Source organism: Cervus elaphus, chromosome 7 (genome assembly GCF_910594005.1).
Source record: "Cervus elaphus chromosome 7, mCerEla1.1, whole genome shotgun sequence".
NCBI classification, from domain to species: Eukaryota; Metazoa; Chordata; class Mammalia; order Artiodactyla; family Cervidae; genus Cervus; species Cervus elaphus.
Window position 1 is genome coordinate 31,591,166 of NC_057821.1, and position 14,614 is coordinate 31,605,779.

Sequence of the window (14,614 nt, forward strand, 5' to 3'; positions counted from 1 at the left end):
CACGTACTCCAACATTGTTAGGGACCTCAGTAGCTCATCTTTGATGAATTATTGGCAAAACAATGCCTCAGTATAACCCCGCAGCGTTCTGGGGGAAAATATTAGCCGCTATTGCTAAATCTTTGTGTTCTGTGAACTGTGTTTTCAGCCCTTCCAACGAAAACTTGCGGGCCCTAAAAAGGGCCTCCGAGGAAGCAAGTAAGATCAAACTTTCAGCCGCCGAAGCCATAGAGGGTGCGTCCCTGGCGCTTAAGCGCGTAGACCACGTCCATGGCAGTGATAGTTTTGCGCTTGGCGTGCTCGGTGTAGGTGACTGCATCCCGGATCACATTCTCCAGGAACACCTTCAGCACCCCGCGGGTCTCCTCATAGATGAGCCCGGAGATGCGCTTGACTCCTCCACGCCGAGCCAGGCGGCGAATAGCGGGCTTAGTGATGCCCTGGATGTTGTCTCGCAAAACTTTGCGGTGACGCTTGGCGCCCCCCTTCCCCAAACCCTTTCCACCCTTACCACGTCCGGACATTTTGAGACCCGAGAACAGTAAAGTACCTTCAGTTTGTCGCAGCCCCTTTAATACGCAGAGTCTGCGGACCAGAATGAAAACCCAAAGTGCTTTGGCGGGAAGCCCTCCGGGTTGGGGGAAGGTTCTTAAAGAAGCAAGCCAGCCATATTACTCCCTGTCTGTTCTTTGAGTGAATTTTGATTCCTCAAGGCCTAGGCCTTTTTCTCATTTAATGTGTTTCTCTCCTCATCCTCGTTAAATACCAAAATCTTAACCTTGTAGATGATACATAAAACAGCACAGAATAAAAATTGTGCTTTTATCTTTACTTTCTCTAATAGTATTTGCATAATGTTATATCTTGTTTTTCTCCTAATATGTGAAGGAAACATACTAACTTCCAGAAATAGAACAAGATGTTCTAATAAAATAGAGAATTTTAAGACCTTCCAGGTATATTGCTAAATTCTCTTCAGTGTCAATTTTCATTTTTAATAAGTTCCTATTATTTTGCTGATAATGTGTGGAACCGTTAAAAAAGCCAACTCTATAATGATCTAGATTTGGTTTCTGTGTACATAATTAACTTTTAAAAAATTAACTAGCTGGCTAATAAGTATAACGTAATAAATGCTTTCTCCACTGATTGGAGGAACTTAATTGATCATTTATTATTTCACTTAAAATTGTTTCTAGAGTTTTTATTGTTCTGATCTATTTTAGTGCTCTAGAGTTTTAGATTTTGGTAATGTTGAAATATAAGTATTTGCCAGTGAACTCATGTCTCACAATTGTTTATTTCAAATTAATTTTTACTATTATACTATTCTTCAAAAAATCATTCTATCTAGCTGCAAGAACGAAATTCTTTTAGTACTCTTAACTGTATTAAATCTATACATTTATTAGGGTAAATTTGTTATTTTTGAAATAGTTTGTCCTCCTAATCTGAAAAATACTGAATCTGAGTCTTTAATTGTCTTGTAGATGTTTTTCTAGGTAACATATAATTTTTTAAAAATTTACTTTCATTAATTAGATCAGTTAATTTTTCATTAGTGAATAGTACAAAATTCAAATATAGAGAAAAGAAAATCTACCTTTGTCTTTCTAAGAAAGTCTTTATAATAAAAGATTATGTATTTTAAACATTCCTGTTTACACATGCTTAATTTAAAATATATTTATAATTTAACTATTGCTTAAATTCCGAGAAATTTTAATCCCTTCTTTCAGCATTAGAATGTAATCCTATTGTTATTCAATGATTTTCTTTATTTCAGTGAGTTACTTTTAGCAAGCTTGCATTATAGAATTTTCAAAGGACTCCTATAAACTATCAATTTTATGAAATCAATAAAAAGTTTTGAAAAAAAACTGATTCAAATAACAGGAACAAAATTCAGTATATTTTATAGAGGGGGTAGATAGCTAGTATAGGTTAATTCAAGTTAATTTAAGGGCAAATACAAATTGAAAATAAGAGCTTAATTATCCCTGAGGGTCCCTTTCCTTTCCTTTTTCTCTTTCAAAAATTTTTTCTCGGTCCTTTTCAAAGGTATGTAAATTTTCTTAAAGGCTAAAAACACCCTTTGGCTAGCTTCCTATCTCAAGAATGTTTCCTCAAGGACCTGAGAGTCCTCTTTTTGAAATGTGTTCAAGGGAAAGTGCTCCGTTTTCCAGTTTTCCGACTCCAGATTGCAAAGCCTACTAATGTAATGGATGTATCCTCTTACCTATGTAACAGGTTTTTTCCCTCTTTTTGAAATCTCTTTAATAAAACATTGCCTGTGTTGGGCACAGTGGTTTGAATAAGCATGAAGCTTAGTTGATCTTGTTTTAAATTATATTTTCCTAACATTAGTTAACTGGAATATATTTTACAAACCCTTCTCTACTTTTAAAAAAAATCAGTAAAATTCCCACCAACTGCTAGCCTCCCTCCCTATTTGATTTCATGAGTTTCTGCATAACAGCTAGTGATTGTAAGACTAGTAATGGGTGTATATGTGAAAAGTTTGTCAGATTCTTTATAATTTCTGAAATTGAGAGACAAAGGTTTATTTTTCTATTAAGATACAATGTATTATAAAAATACAATGCTCTTCCTTTTGTATAGTATTTTATACAATACTATGTTTAAAAACACATAGTAACTGACTTAATAGGTCAAGATAAATTTTAGTTTAAATCAAATATTTTCTTTATATCTTTATGTTCTTTCACAGTTGCAGTGTAGCTGAACATGCCACCCCAAACTATGCCACCTCTCTTGTCCTAAGGATTATTTTGAACTAATTATTTTTGAGAAATAACATAGAATTTCTGAAAACAAAAATTATACTTTTGTAAGAGACACTTATAGAGGAAAGCTCCATTTATGCCTCCCTCCCCGTACTAAGCAGAGGAGGATTCTAAATTGTAAAAAAAAAAAAAAAAAGAGAAAGCACCCACTTTAATCTGCATTGTGTTCAGTGGTTTCAGTCATGCCTGACTCTGTGACCCCATGGACCATAGCCCACCAGCCTCTGCCCATGAGATTTTCCCACAAGAATACTGGAGTGGGTTGCTATGCCCTTCTCCAGGGGATCCTCCAGACCCAGGCATCAAAACTGCATCTCCTGCATTGCAGGTGGATTCTTTACCTGTGAGCCACTGGGGAGGTCCCTTACCTTGGTTAACTATGCATTTTTTGGGAAAAGTTCTAATGGCAACCATGCCCCAAACCCCTTCCCTCATACAACTTTGTTTTGTCTTTCATTTCAGTCCCCAAAGGTGTTCAATCTACTGTACAATTGAGCTCATTTCATGTTAGAAAGGTTATGCTCAAAATCCTTCAAGCCTAGGCTTCAGCAGTACATGAACCAAGAACTTCCAGATGTACATGCTAGCTTTCAAAGAGGCAGAGGAACCAGAAATCAAATTGCAAACATGCGTTGGATCATGGAGAAAGCAAGAGAGTTCCAGAAAAACATCTACTTTTGTTTCATTGACTACACTAAAGCCTTTGACTGTGTGGATCACAACAAACTGTGGAGAATTCTTCAGGAGAGGGGAAAAGCAGACCACCTTACCTGTCTCCAAGAAACCTGTATGCAGGTCAAGAAGCAACAGTTGGAACTAAACATGAAACAACAGACTGGTTCAAAACTGGGAAAGAAATATGACAAGGCTGTATATTGTCACCCTGCTTATTTACTTCTATGCAGAGTACATGATGTGAAATACCAGGCTGGACGAATGACAAGCTGGAATCAAGATTGCCAGGAGAAATATCAACAACCTCAGATATGAAGATTATACCACTCTAACAGAAAGTGAAGAACTAAAGAACCTTGTGAAGAGGGTGAAAGAGTATAGTGAAAAAGATGGCTTAAAACTCAACATTCAAAAAACTAAGCATCTGGTACCATCATTGACAGATTTTATTTTCTTGGGCTCCAAAATCACTGAGGACGGTGACTGGAGCCATGAAATTAAAAGACACTCCTTGGAAAAAAAGCTATGATAAACCTAGACAGTATATTAGAAAGCAGAGACATCACTTTGCCAACTAAAGTCTGCATAGTCAAGCTATGGTTTTTCCAGTAGTCATGTATGGATGTGAGAGTTGGACCATAAAGAACACTTAGCACCAAAGAATTGATGCTTTTAAAACTGTCATCCTGGAGATCCTTGAGAGTCCCTTGGAATGCAAGATCGAATCAGTCAATCCTAAAGGAAATTAACCCTGAACATTCATTGGAAGGCTGATGCGGAAGCTGAAGCTCCAATACTTTGGCCACCTGATGTGAAGAGCTGACTCATTGGAAGAAATCCTAATGTTGGGAAAGACTGAAGGCAAAAGAAGAAGGCGGAGACCAAGGATAAGATGGTTAGACAGTATCGCCGACTTAATGAATATGAATTTGAGAAAACTGAGGGAGATAGCAGAGGTCAGAGGAGCCTGGTGTGCTGCGGTCCATGGGGTGGCAAAGATTCAGATTTGACTTAGCAATTGAACAGCAACAAAGATTATATGTAAGGTGGTGGCTTGGGTCATCTTGAGGAACTTATTTATTTTTCCTAAGTGTCTCTCCTATACACATGAGGTATACATGTTAATAAAAATTTGGTGATTTTGAACTTGTCTTATAGGAAGTATCAGCCAAGAATTCAAAGGGAAAAATATTTTTTCCCCTCTCCTACACAGTATGAATCAAATCCAGCAGCAAACTATCGGTTACACTTGTGAAATATATCTATACCAAACCATCATCTATTGCCCCCAGTTTAGGCCAAACCACCATTATCTCTCAAAAAGACCATTGCAATAGCTTCCTAAGTTATATCATTACTTCTAAACTTTGTATTCACCATATAGTTGCCTTAGTGAACTTTCAAAGAAATGTAAATTAGGTTATGCCATTCCTTCATTTGAAACCCTTAGAATGATTTGCAAAAACATAACATAGCATATAAAACCTACATGATCATAGAGCCCTACATGATCTGATCTCTTCCTATCTCTGTGAACTCGCTTTCTAGAAACCCTTGTTTTCTCTGCTCTTGATCTTCCTTAAATATTCTTGATCTTAAACTTGATCTTTATCTTATCTCAAAATGAATAGATGCCCAAACTGTCTGTAATGGAGCATAAATACTTACAAATATAAGAAAAAAATATTTAACTACATTATTAACCCAGAACTTTGGATTTAAAATGAAAAAAAAAAAATCTTTAAAGTTATTGCAATGGTGGAGGTCCCCATGGACTGTGGTCTGCCAGGCTCCTCTTAAGGGGATCTTCCGGACCCACCCAGGGATCAAACCTGCGTCTCCTGAGTGTCCTACCCTGCAGGCAGATTCTTTACCCCTGAGCCATTGGGGCAGCCTGTATTGTATTGAAAGAACTTTAATTTGCTTTAAAACTTTTGTTTAGAAATATTCTCTGTGTATCATTTATAAGGCTGAGTTCAGATTTTTTATTAATATAGATTTTTTACTTTTACAAGAGTATAAATCAACAAAATATTAGTAGTTGGTATTGAAGGGTAGAATAGGCCACCCCAAGATACTCCATTTAGCACAAGGATTGATTTGCCCAACTGAAGCATTTGAGATGAAGCAGATACAAGAAAGCCTTCTTGTCTTCCTTTGATTTTCCTAAAAGTTGGACACAAATTGACAGAGACGTCCCTCCTCTCTACCAGGAAGGACAATTTTAATCCCAATAGACAATGGAGAAGGTATCAATTTAAATATGCCTAAAAGAATCTACTCTTGTTTCCCTGGTAACCTCTTCATAACTGACCTCCTCACATCTTCAACAGAAGATAGTATTTATGGTGGAGTTCTTTTTTTTTTTTTTTGGTCTATACCTCACAGTTTGAGGGATCTCAGTTCCCCCAATAGGAAATGAATTCTCAGTCTCAGCAGTGAAAGCCTCCAGAGAACTCCTGGCCTTCAAAGGCACCTTGGGTGGTGGGTTTTTTCCCCTGGGTTTCTTCCATGTGTACATGATGTAGACATGTTAAGAAATTTGTTTTTCTCTTTAGAATTTGTCTTTTATTACAAGACTTGTTATCTGAAAACTGGGTTTTGCCCCTTGGTGGGTATCGAACCAAAAGGTACAACCAAGCCAAAGATCAGAAGGAAGAAAGGATTTGTTATTACAAGCAGCAACTAAAGAGAACACCAGGGATATTCCCAAAGCAGTTTCCCCCTGAACAGCAAAATTGGGGGTTTTAAGCGACGGGAATATGCATATCCATGTAGGGTCTGGAGTAGAGGAGAAAACATAGAATTGGGGCAAAGGTTGAGAGAGTCCAAGCTTTAGTTGATTCAAGTCACCAGGGGCAAAATTATCACTCCATCCTCCACCTAGGTGGGGTCCTTCCTGCAGAACTCAAAGATTGTGTCAGATTATCTACACGCCTTGAGGAGGAACTGGAACTTTGTTTTATTGCTGAACTGTTATCTTTTGACTGCTTTTCCTTTATTCCTGCATTCTTACTTCTCTTCAGATCATTGATTACTGAGACTGCTAAAGGACAACCATTGCCACTAGGCTTATATAGAAAGATTTTGGCCAAAATGGCTTATGTCACAAAACCATTCCTGGGGAATTCTGGTGATCCAGTGGTTAGGATCCACTCTTTCACTGTCGAGGGCCAGAGTTCAATTTCTGATCAGAGAATTAAGATCCCACAAACTGTAGGACACCCCCCCCCCCAAAATTGGAAGACATATTTAAGCACAATTGAATAATCACTTGGGTTACATACCTTCTAAACAGCCTGTTATAAGTCAAATATTTTACTTTTGATAGGCCATTTCAGTGTCTTGGACTGCTAGATATTGTCAACATTCATTCCAACAAGTCTTACTTATACCAATACCAGAATTTTAAACATACAATCGGATGAGTGAGATATTAATAGACTAAATGATAAAAAATCCCACGTAAGAAGCAATTTCAGTGAGAAAAATTAGTTGAAAAAGAATGAGCTAAATTGACCAAATTGGGTTTTTGACCTGGAATCCATAGATGCCACTATATGAAGCTAAAGACTTTCCTAACAAGTTTTGCATTTTTCTGCCATCCAACATTAACAAATGTCAAGCTTTTTTACAGAAAATATGGGTGGCCCTGAAAAGAGCCTTTGGTTTGGATTCCTCGGAGTTGCTATAATTCAGGCAGCTTACTTGCCCTTGGCCTTGTGGTGGCTCTCGGTCTTCTTGGGTAGCAGCACCGCCTGGATGTTGGGCAGGACGCCGCCCTGAGCGATGGTGACTTTGCCCAGCAGCTTGTTGAGCTCCTCGTCGTTGCGGATAGCCAGCTGTAGGTGGCGCGGGATGATGCGGGTCTTCTTGTTGTCCCGAGCCGCGTTGCCCGCCAGCTCCAGGATCTCGGCCGTCAGGTACTCCAGCACCGCCGCTAGGTACACCGGGGCCCCGGCTCCGACCCGTTCCGCATAGTTGCCCTTCCGGAGCAGCCGGTGAACACGGCCCACGGGAAACTGGAGCCCGGCTCGCGAGGAGCGTGTCTTGGCTTTGGCACGAGCCTTGCCGCCTTGTTTACCTCGCCCAGACATCGTAAACTTAGCTTCACCCCAAACGGCTACCGAAGTAGTGAAATTTCAAGGGTGGCCTTTTTTTATAACCCTTATTAGGCGCGAAAAAAAAAGACATGTCATTGGCTAGGATTGTGGCTTCATTTTAGCCAATGGGAATGCGAATTGGTACTCTTGGGTTCTAATTGGGCAGAACTAATTTCTGACGTCTTCTAGAACAGCCATCAATAAGAGTGAGACGTTAACGTATCACCTTATTTGCATAAGAGGTTCTATATAAAAAGGACCCAACGTATCTTCTGTGTGTTCTTCTGAACTTGTTTAATTTGTCTTTCACCATGCCTGAACCGGCTAAGTCTGCTCCGGCCCCGAAAAAGGGCTCTAAGAAAGCGGTGACCAAAGCGCAGAAAAAAGACGGCAAGAAGCGCAAGCGCAGCCGCAAAGAGAGCTACTCTATCTACGTGTACAAGGTGTTGAAGCAGGTTCACCCGGACACCGGCATCTCGTCCAAGGCCATGGGCATCATGAACTCGTTTGTGAACGACATTTTCGAGCGTATCGCGGGCGAGGCATCGCGCCTGGCACATTACAACAAGCGCTCAACTATCACATCCAGGGAGATTCAGACGGCCGTGCGCCTGCTGCTGCCCGGGGAGCTGGCCAAACACGCGGTGTCCGAGGGCACCAAGGCCGTCACCAAGTATACTAGTGCCAAGTAAACTGTGAGTCGGTTGCAAACGATTTTAACGGCTCTTTTAAGAGCCACCCATGTTCTCAGAGAAAGAGCTGATGCTTATTCTCTTTCTGCCCTGGGTCTTGGGAGGTAGAGCAGTTCCTAAACCATCTTGTTTTTGGCACAGTAAGCTCGCGATCCACTAATGACAAATATAACGTTACCTGACTGGCAAAGCTCTGAAGTTCCTTGTGTAATTTTGGTTCTGATCTTTACTGTTACTCAGGAATTTCGTGCATGTAAAAAGAGCTCTGGTACTCGTTCTGATAGCCATTGGGATTAAGAACTTTCATAACACAAATACTTCCTTAGTCGCCGGTCTGGGACAAGGAGTTTTGAGTCCTGCCTGCGTGCAGAGGTTAGGCGGGAAGTTTTAAATTTGGCGGTGAGCGCCAGCCCTTCCTCCCGGGTCCTGATTGGTTGCCGGCATCGAGGAAGGAACCACTGGTTTCCGTGCGCGGGACAAGCCGGCTAACTGCCGCCCAGCCCAGCACTCACAAGCTCCTTGAATAAACATTTTCGGCTAGTTCCTTGGAGAGTAAGGAACCAGGTGGATATTTTCACACTGAGAAATACTATCGCTTTGTTTCTAATTAGATATATAGATAGTGAAATCGCTCAGTCGTGTCCGACTCTTTGCGACCCCATGGACTGGGGTCTACCAGGCTCCTCCGTCCATGGGATTCTGCAGGCAAGAATACTGGAGTGGGTTGCCGTTTCCTTCTCCAGGGGATCTTCCCGACCTAGGGATCGAACCCAGGTCTCCCGCATTGGAAGCAGAAGCTTTTAACCTCAGCCACGAGGGAAGCCCGTGTTTCTAATTAGGGTACTGCTTTCCTTTTGCCCTATATTCATAAAATAGGAAACAAGAGACGAAACGTGGCTTTTTGCGGTTCAGTGAACGCAGAGAAACTTGAGGCCGTTTGTCTCACTAGCATGTGAGATGAGTGCAACTGTGCCATAATTGGAGCATTCTTTGGCATTGCCTTTCTTTGGGATTAGAATGAAAACTGACTTTTCCAGTCCTGTGGCCACTGCTGAGATTTCCAAATTTGCTGGCACATTGAGTGCAGCACTTTCACAGCATCATCTTTTAGGATTTGAAATAGCTCAACTGGGATTCCATCACCTCCACTAGCTTTGTTCATAGTGATGCTTCCTAATGCCCACTTCACTTCGCATTCCAGGATGTCTAGCTCTAGTCCAGTGATCACACCATCATTGTTATCTAGGTCATGAAGATCTTTTTTGTATAGTTGTGTGCATTCTTGCCACCTCTTCTTAATATCTTCTGCTTCTGTTAGGTCCATACCATTTCTATCCTTTATTGTGCCCATCTTTGCATGAAATATTTCCTTGTTATCTCTCATTTTCTTGAAGAGATCTCTAGTGTTTCCCATTCTGTTGTTTTCCTCTATTTCTTTGCATTGATCACTGAGGAAGGCTTTCTTATCTCTCCTTGCTATTCTTTGGAACTCTGCATTCAGATGCTTATATCTTTCCTTTTCTCCTTTGCCTTTTGCTTCTCTTCTTTTCTCAGCTATTTGTAAGGCCTCCTCAGACAACCATTTATTTTTCTTGGGGATGGTCTTGATCACTGCCTCCTGTCCAATGTCACAAACCTTTGTCCATAGTTGTTCAGGCACTCTGTCTATTAGATCTAATCCCTTGAATCTATTTGTCACTTTCACTGTATAATCATAAGGGATTTGATTTAGGTCATACCTGAATGGTCTAGTGGTTTTCCCTACTTTCTTCAATTTAAGTCTGAATTTTGCAACAAGGAGTTCATGATATGAGCCACAGTCAGCTCCCAATCTTGTTTTTGCTGACTGTATGGAGCGTCTCCTCCTTTGGCTGCAAAGAATATAATCAATCTGATATCGGTATTGACCATCTGGTGATGTCCATGTGTAGAGTCATCTCTTGTGTTGTTGGAAGAGAGTGTTTACTAAAATCAGGGCATTCTCTTGGCAAAACTGTTAGACTTTGCCCTGCTTCATTTTGTACTCCAAGGCCAAATTTGCCTGTTACCCCAGGTATCTCTTGACTTCCTACTTTTGCATTCCAGTCCACTATGATGAAAAGGACATCTTTTTTGGAAGTTAGTTCTAGAAGGCCTTGTAGGTCTTCACAGAACCATTCAACTTCAGCTTCTTCAGCATTAGTGGTTGGGGCATAGACTTGGATTACTGTGATATTGAGTGGTTTGCCTTGGAAACGAACAGAGATAATTTTGTCATTTTTGAGATTGCACCCAAGAACTGCATTACGGACTCTTGTTGACTATGAGGGTTACTCCATTTCTTCTAAGGGATTCTTGCCCACAGTAGTCAATATAATGGCCATCTGAGTTAAATTTGCTCATTCCAGTCCATTTTATTTCACTGATTCCTAAAATGTTGATGTTCACTTGCCATCTCCTGTTTGACCACTTCCAATTTATCTTGATTCATGGACCTAACATTCCAGGTCCCTATACAATATTGTTCTTTACAGCATCATGCTTTACTTCCATCACCAGTCACATCCACAACTGGGTGCTGTTTTTACTTTGGCTCCGTCTCTTCATTCTTTCTGGAGTTAATTCTACACTCTTCTCCAGTAGCGTATTGGGCATCTACCAACCTGGGGAATTCATCTTTCAGTGTCATATCTTTTTGCCTTTTCATACTGTTCATGGGTTTCTCAAGGCAAGAATACTGAAGTGGTTTGCCATTCCCTTCAACAGTGGACCACGTCCACTCCAGAACTCTCCAACATGACCTGTCTGTCTTAGGTGGCCCTACATGGCATGGCTCATAGTTTCATTGAGTTAGACAAGGCTGTGGTCCATGTGATCAGTTTGATTAGTTTTTTGTGATTGTGGTTTTCATTCTGTCTGCCCTCTGAGGGATAAGGATAAGAGGCTTATGGAAGCTTCCTAATGGGAGAGACTGACTGTGGGGGAAACTGGGTCTTGTTCTGATGGGTGGGGCCATGCTCAGTAAATCTTTAATCCAGACCTAGGTAGCTTGGATGAAAACCAGGAACCCACCAGGGGCTAGAGGCTAGAAGCAAAGTTCCTCTGGCTCTTCCTCTATTTAAAAAATGTATTTCTCAAAGAGGCAAAAACTTTAAAAACAGGTACAAAATTTATTATTTAGAGACATAAGTGGGAGAGCACATGAGAAAGACAAAAACAAGATAGAAACACCCACCCAGAGAGAAAGGGTGTGGGTATCCTTTCTAATGAGGAGTATAGTAAAGAGGCAGTTAATGTATACAGGGTAGTTCTTTCAGGTCTGTGTTTACCTTTGACCAATTATCTTGATTCTAATCCCACATCTGACCTGTTCTAGGACACGCCTCAACATAAGAGTACATCTTTTCTTCAAGATGAATTCCACCACTGAGGCCTGTGGGAAGTTTGGCATCAGCTGTTATGGGATGGCACTCCCTCCCTTTTGACCCCACCCCCACCCCCAAGGCGTGTTTATGTGCAGGGAGGGCTCCTTAACCTCCGAGTGATCATCTTATCTCTTTACTCCAGCATCTAAAGGAATGCAAATCGGAAAAAAATTGTAAAAAAATAAAATATTTGAGGCAACTGAAGTTTTTTTTTTCTAGTACTAGTTATTGGATGATTTAAAATTTTTCTTAGGTGAGAAAATCTTGTATTTTGTTGAATTCTGTATCTGTTGGGATGTTTGAAATATTCATGATTGAAACATGTTTATGATTTCTTTACACTGTAACCCTCCCCCACAGTGTACCTGGTGGGTGGATAAAAAAACAGCACAAGAGATGTTGGTTAACTGTTGAAGCTTTGCCTGATGGGCACTTGGAAGTACCTTATTCTCTTCTGTGTACTTTTGTGTATACTTCAATGTGTCCCTTCCCTGCCTCCCTTCCCCTTTCCCCAAAAAATGTTTTCTTTAAAAAGCTAGACCAATTAACGAACACAATTCTCTTCCGGTCAATAAGGGGTGATAATGAGAGGAATCAAATGTTGGCGAAGAGAAATTCTGGAGATTGAACTAAGGCAACCAGGAAAGAGGCGATTTGCACAGGGGAGTTCATAGCAGCGGTGGTCCCCTTCTTCCAGCGCACAGGCTCGACAATCAAGAAACGCTTTCGCCATCTTGTGGCCCTTTAAGATAATACAGTTAATATTTTGTTCTGTGGTTTCTGTTAGGCAATCCATTGCTAGACTTTAATAACTGTATATGTAAAAATACAAGAAACAATATTACTTCAAACATAAGTCTCATCTGATCAAGTTCTCTCATCAATAACAAGGAACCACGTTATTAGTTTCTTATGTGTCTGGAATTTCTTTATACAAACACAAATATATGAATGTGGATTTTCTGTGTCCCCGTTAACTCAAATGGCCAATGGCTATATTCCTCTCAAGTTCTGCCCCTTGCTTTTCTCATTATCTAGCTTGGAATTCTTTCCTATTAGTAAGTAGAGTAGCCAGGACTTCTCAGCAGGTGCACTTGAACCAGTGACCTGAAAGGGTAATCAGAGGTCAAAGCAGTTATTACACTGGCTGCACCTTCCCTGAAAATAAGCCTGATGCTCATTTGAGAGGAAGCATGGGTCTCTTGACAAGCTGCTCAGGAGCTGAACCTGGTCAGGAGAGTTGTGGAGTAGCTGAATTCGTGTTCCCTTCCTGGAATGGGACCACTGTGCTTTGTAAGGAAGGGACATTGAAGTCCTAACACAGGTATTTGTCCTGTTGATGAGGCATTCTTTGAATGTCATCTTTCTATCTGAGCCACCCCAAGCAAATTTCCAATTCCTACTCACTGTTCTTCATAATATGTATCAAGATCTGACATGCTGACAGTTCAGTTCAGTTCAGTCACTCAGTCGTGTCTGACTTTTTGCGACCCCATGAACCGCAGTATGCCAGGCTTCCCTGTCCATTACCAACTCCCAGAGTCCATCCAAACCCATGTCCATCAAGTCGGTGATGCCATCCAACCATCTCATCCTCTGTCATCCCCTTCTCCTCCTGCCAGAATCAGGGTCTTTTCCAATGAGTCAGCTCTTCGCATCAGGTGGCCAAAGTATTGGAGTTTCAGCTTCAACATCAGTCCTTCCAATGAACACCCAGGACTGATCTCCTTTAGGATGGACTGGTTGGATCTCCTTGCAGTCCAAGGGACTCTCAAGAGTCTTCTCCAACACCACAGTTCAAAAGCATCAATTCTTCGGCGCTCAGCTTTCTTTATAGTCCAACTCTCACATCCATACATGACGACTGGAAAAACCATAGCCTTGACTAGATGGACCTTTGTTGGCAAAGTAATATCTCTGCTTTTTAATATGCTGTCTAGGTTGGTCATAACTTTCCTTCCAAGGAGTAAGCATCTTTTAATTTCATGGCTTCAGTCACCATCTGCAGTGATTTTGGAGCCCAGAAAAATAAAGTCAGCCATGGTTTCCACTGTTTCCCCATCTATACTTTACTTATTTTTTGCTTATTATCTTCACCATGCCGTCCTCTTCACCAGAATGTAAGTCAACTGAGAGCTGAATTTCTCTGTTTTATTCTACTTTGATCATTATTGTATGCCCAGCTTCTAGAACAGTGCCTGGAACACAGTATATCTCCAAATAAATGGATGAAGTAATATTCTCCCCTGTTGTTATGGTAGACCCTCAAAGACCTTACTCTCTTGGGGGGATGATTCAGTGGAAAAAAAACAAATTGTCTCCACTTCCTGCCATTCTTTGAGTGCTGCTTCTGGTTGAACTCCCAGTTTTCTTCCCCTGCAAAAAAAAAACACACAAAAAAACTTAGGTTTTGTTAAAAATTCAGGTTTCTCATTTTTCATGAATTTTTCTTACCAATGATTATTGTTACTTACATTATTTCATTTTTATATGCCAAAAAAAAAAAAAGGAAAATATCATGTTGAGTCACTTCAAGATATTGTCTTCTCTGAATCTCCATTCTGTCAGGAAAGACATGCACCCTCGTTGGCTTCAGGCTTTCGGTTAACAGGAAATGACAAATCCACCTCTCTTCAGAGTACTGTTTTCTGGATTAATGTTTCTCTCAGAAGAGAAACACCAGTGTCTAAGGAATTCTCCACATGGGTCAACAAGACTTCCATTTTACCCCTACAGTTAAGAGGGACCCAACGTTAGAGGGTGGTGCTGTAGATGACATTCCATGCTCATGGACTTTTGAGTGAGGATAGTTGTGTTTGTCTTTGGCTAGTTTTTTTTTCTTCACCAGTTCTGATTTTCTCAAACTCTCTTACCTTCTGAAATTTCATTCTTTTTTTCACTACCCATAGTCTCCTCCCTGGCCATATTAGATG

At 40.7% G+C, this 14,614-nt stretch overlaps 3 protein-coding genes across 3 annotated transcripts; 1 reads left to right on the top strand and 2 right to left on the bottom strand.

The window, feature by feature from the left end:
• Positions 1-14: 14 nt before the first annotated feature.
• Positions 15-13,899, bottom strand: LOC122697471 (histone H4-like). Its single transcript, XM_043908300.1, has 2 exons — positions 13,889-13,899; positions 15-721 (listed from the first exon to the last, which is right to left on the bottom strand). Exon 2 carries the CDS (start codon positions 522-524, stop codon positions 213-215), a length of 312 nt encoding a protein of 103 aa, XP_043764235.1. The 5' UTR covers positions 525-721; positions 13,889-13,899; the 3' UTR covers positions 15-212.
• Positions 7,133-7,602, bottom strand: LOC122697453 (histone H2A type 1). Its single transcript, XM_043908281.1, has one exon. It carries the CDS (start codon positions 7,577-7,579, stop codon positions 7,187-7,189), a length of 393 nt encoding a protein of 130 aa, XP_043764216.1. The 5' UTR covers positions 7,580-7,602; the 3' UTR covers positions 7,133-7,186.
• LOC122697466 (histone H2B type 1-J) lies at positions 7,845-8,307 on the top strand. The gene has a single exon (XM_043908295.1). The coding sequence runs from the start codon at positions 7,897-7,899 to the stop codon at positions 8,275-8,277; it is 381 nt and encodes a 126-aa protein (XP_043764230.1). The 5' UTR covers positions 7,845-7,896; the 3' UTR covers positions 8,278-8,307.
• Positions 13,900-14,614: the final 715 nt, after the last annotated feature.

Bases quoted from the DNA above. Each gene is read 5' to 3' on its own strand.
- LOC122697471 (XM_043908300.1), bottom strand. From the start codon at position 524: ATGTCCGGACGTGGTAAGGGTGGAAAGGGTTTGGGGAAGGGGGGCGCC.
- LOC122697453 (XM_043908281.1), bottom strand. From the start codon at position 7,579: ATGTCTGGGCGAGGTAAACAAGGCGGCAAGGCTCGTGCCAAAGCCAAG.
- LOC122697466 (XM_043908295.1), top strand. From the start codon at position 7,897: ATGCCTGAACCGGCTAAGTCTGCTCCGGCCCCGAAAAAGGGCTCTAAG.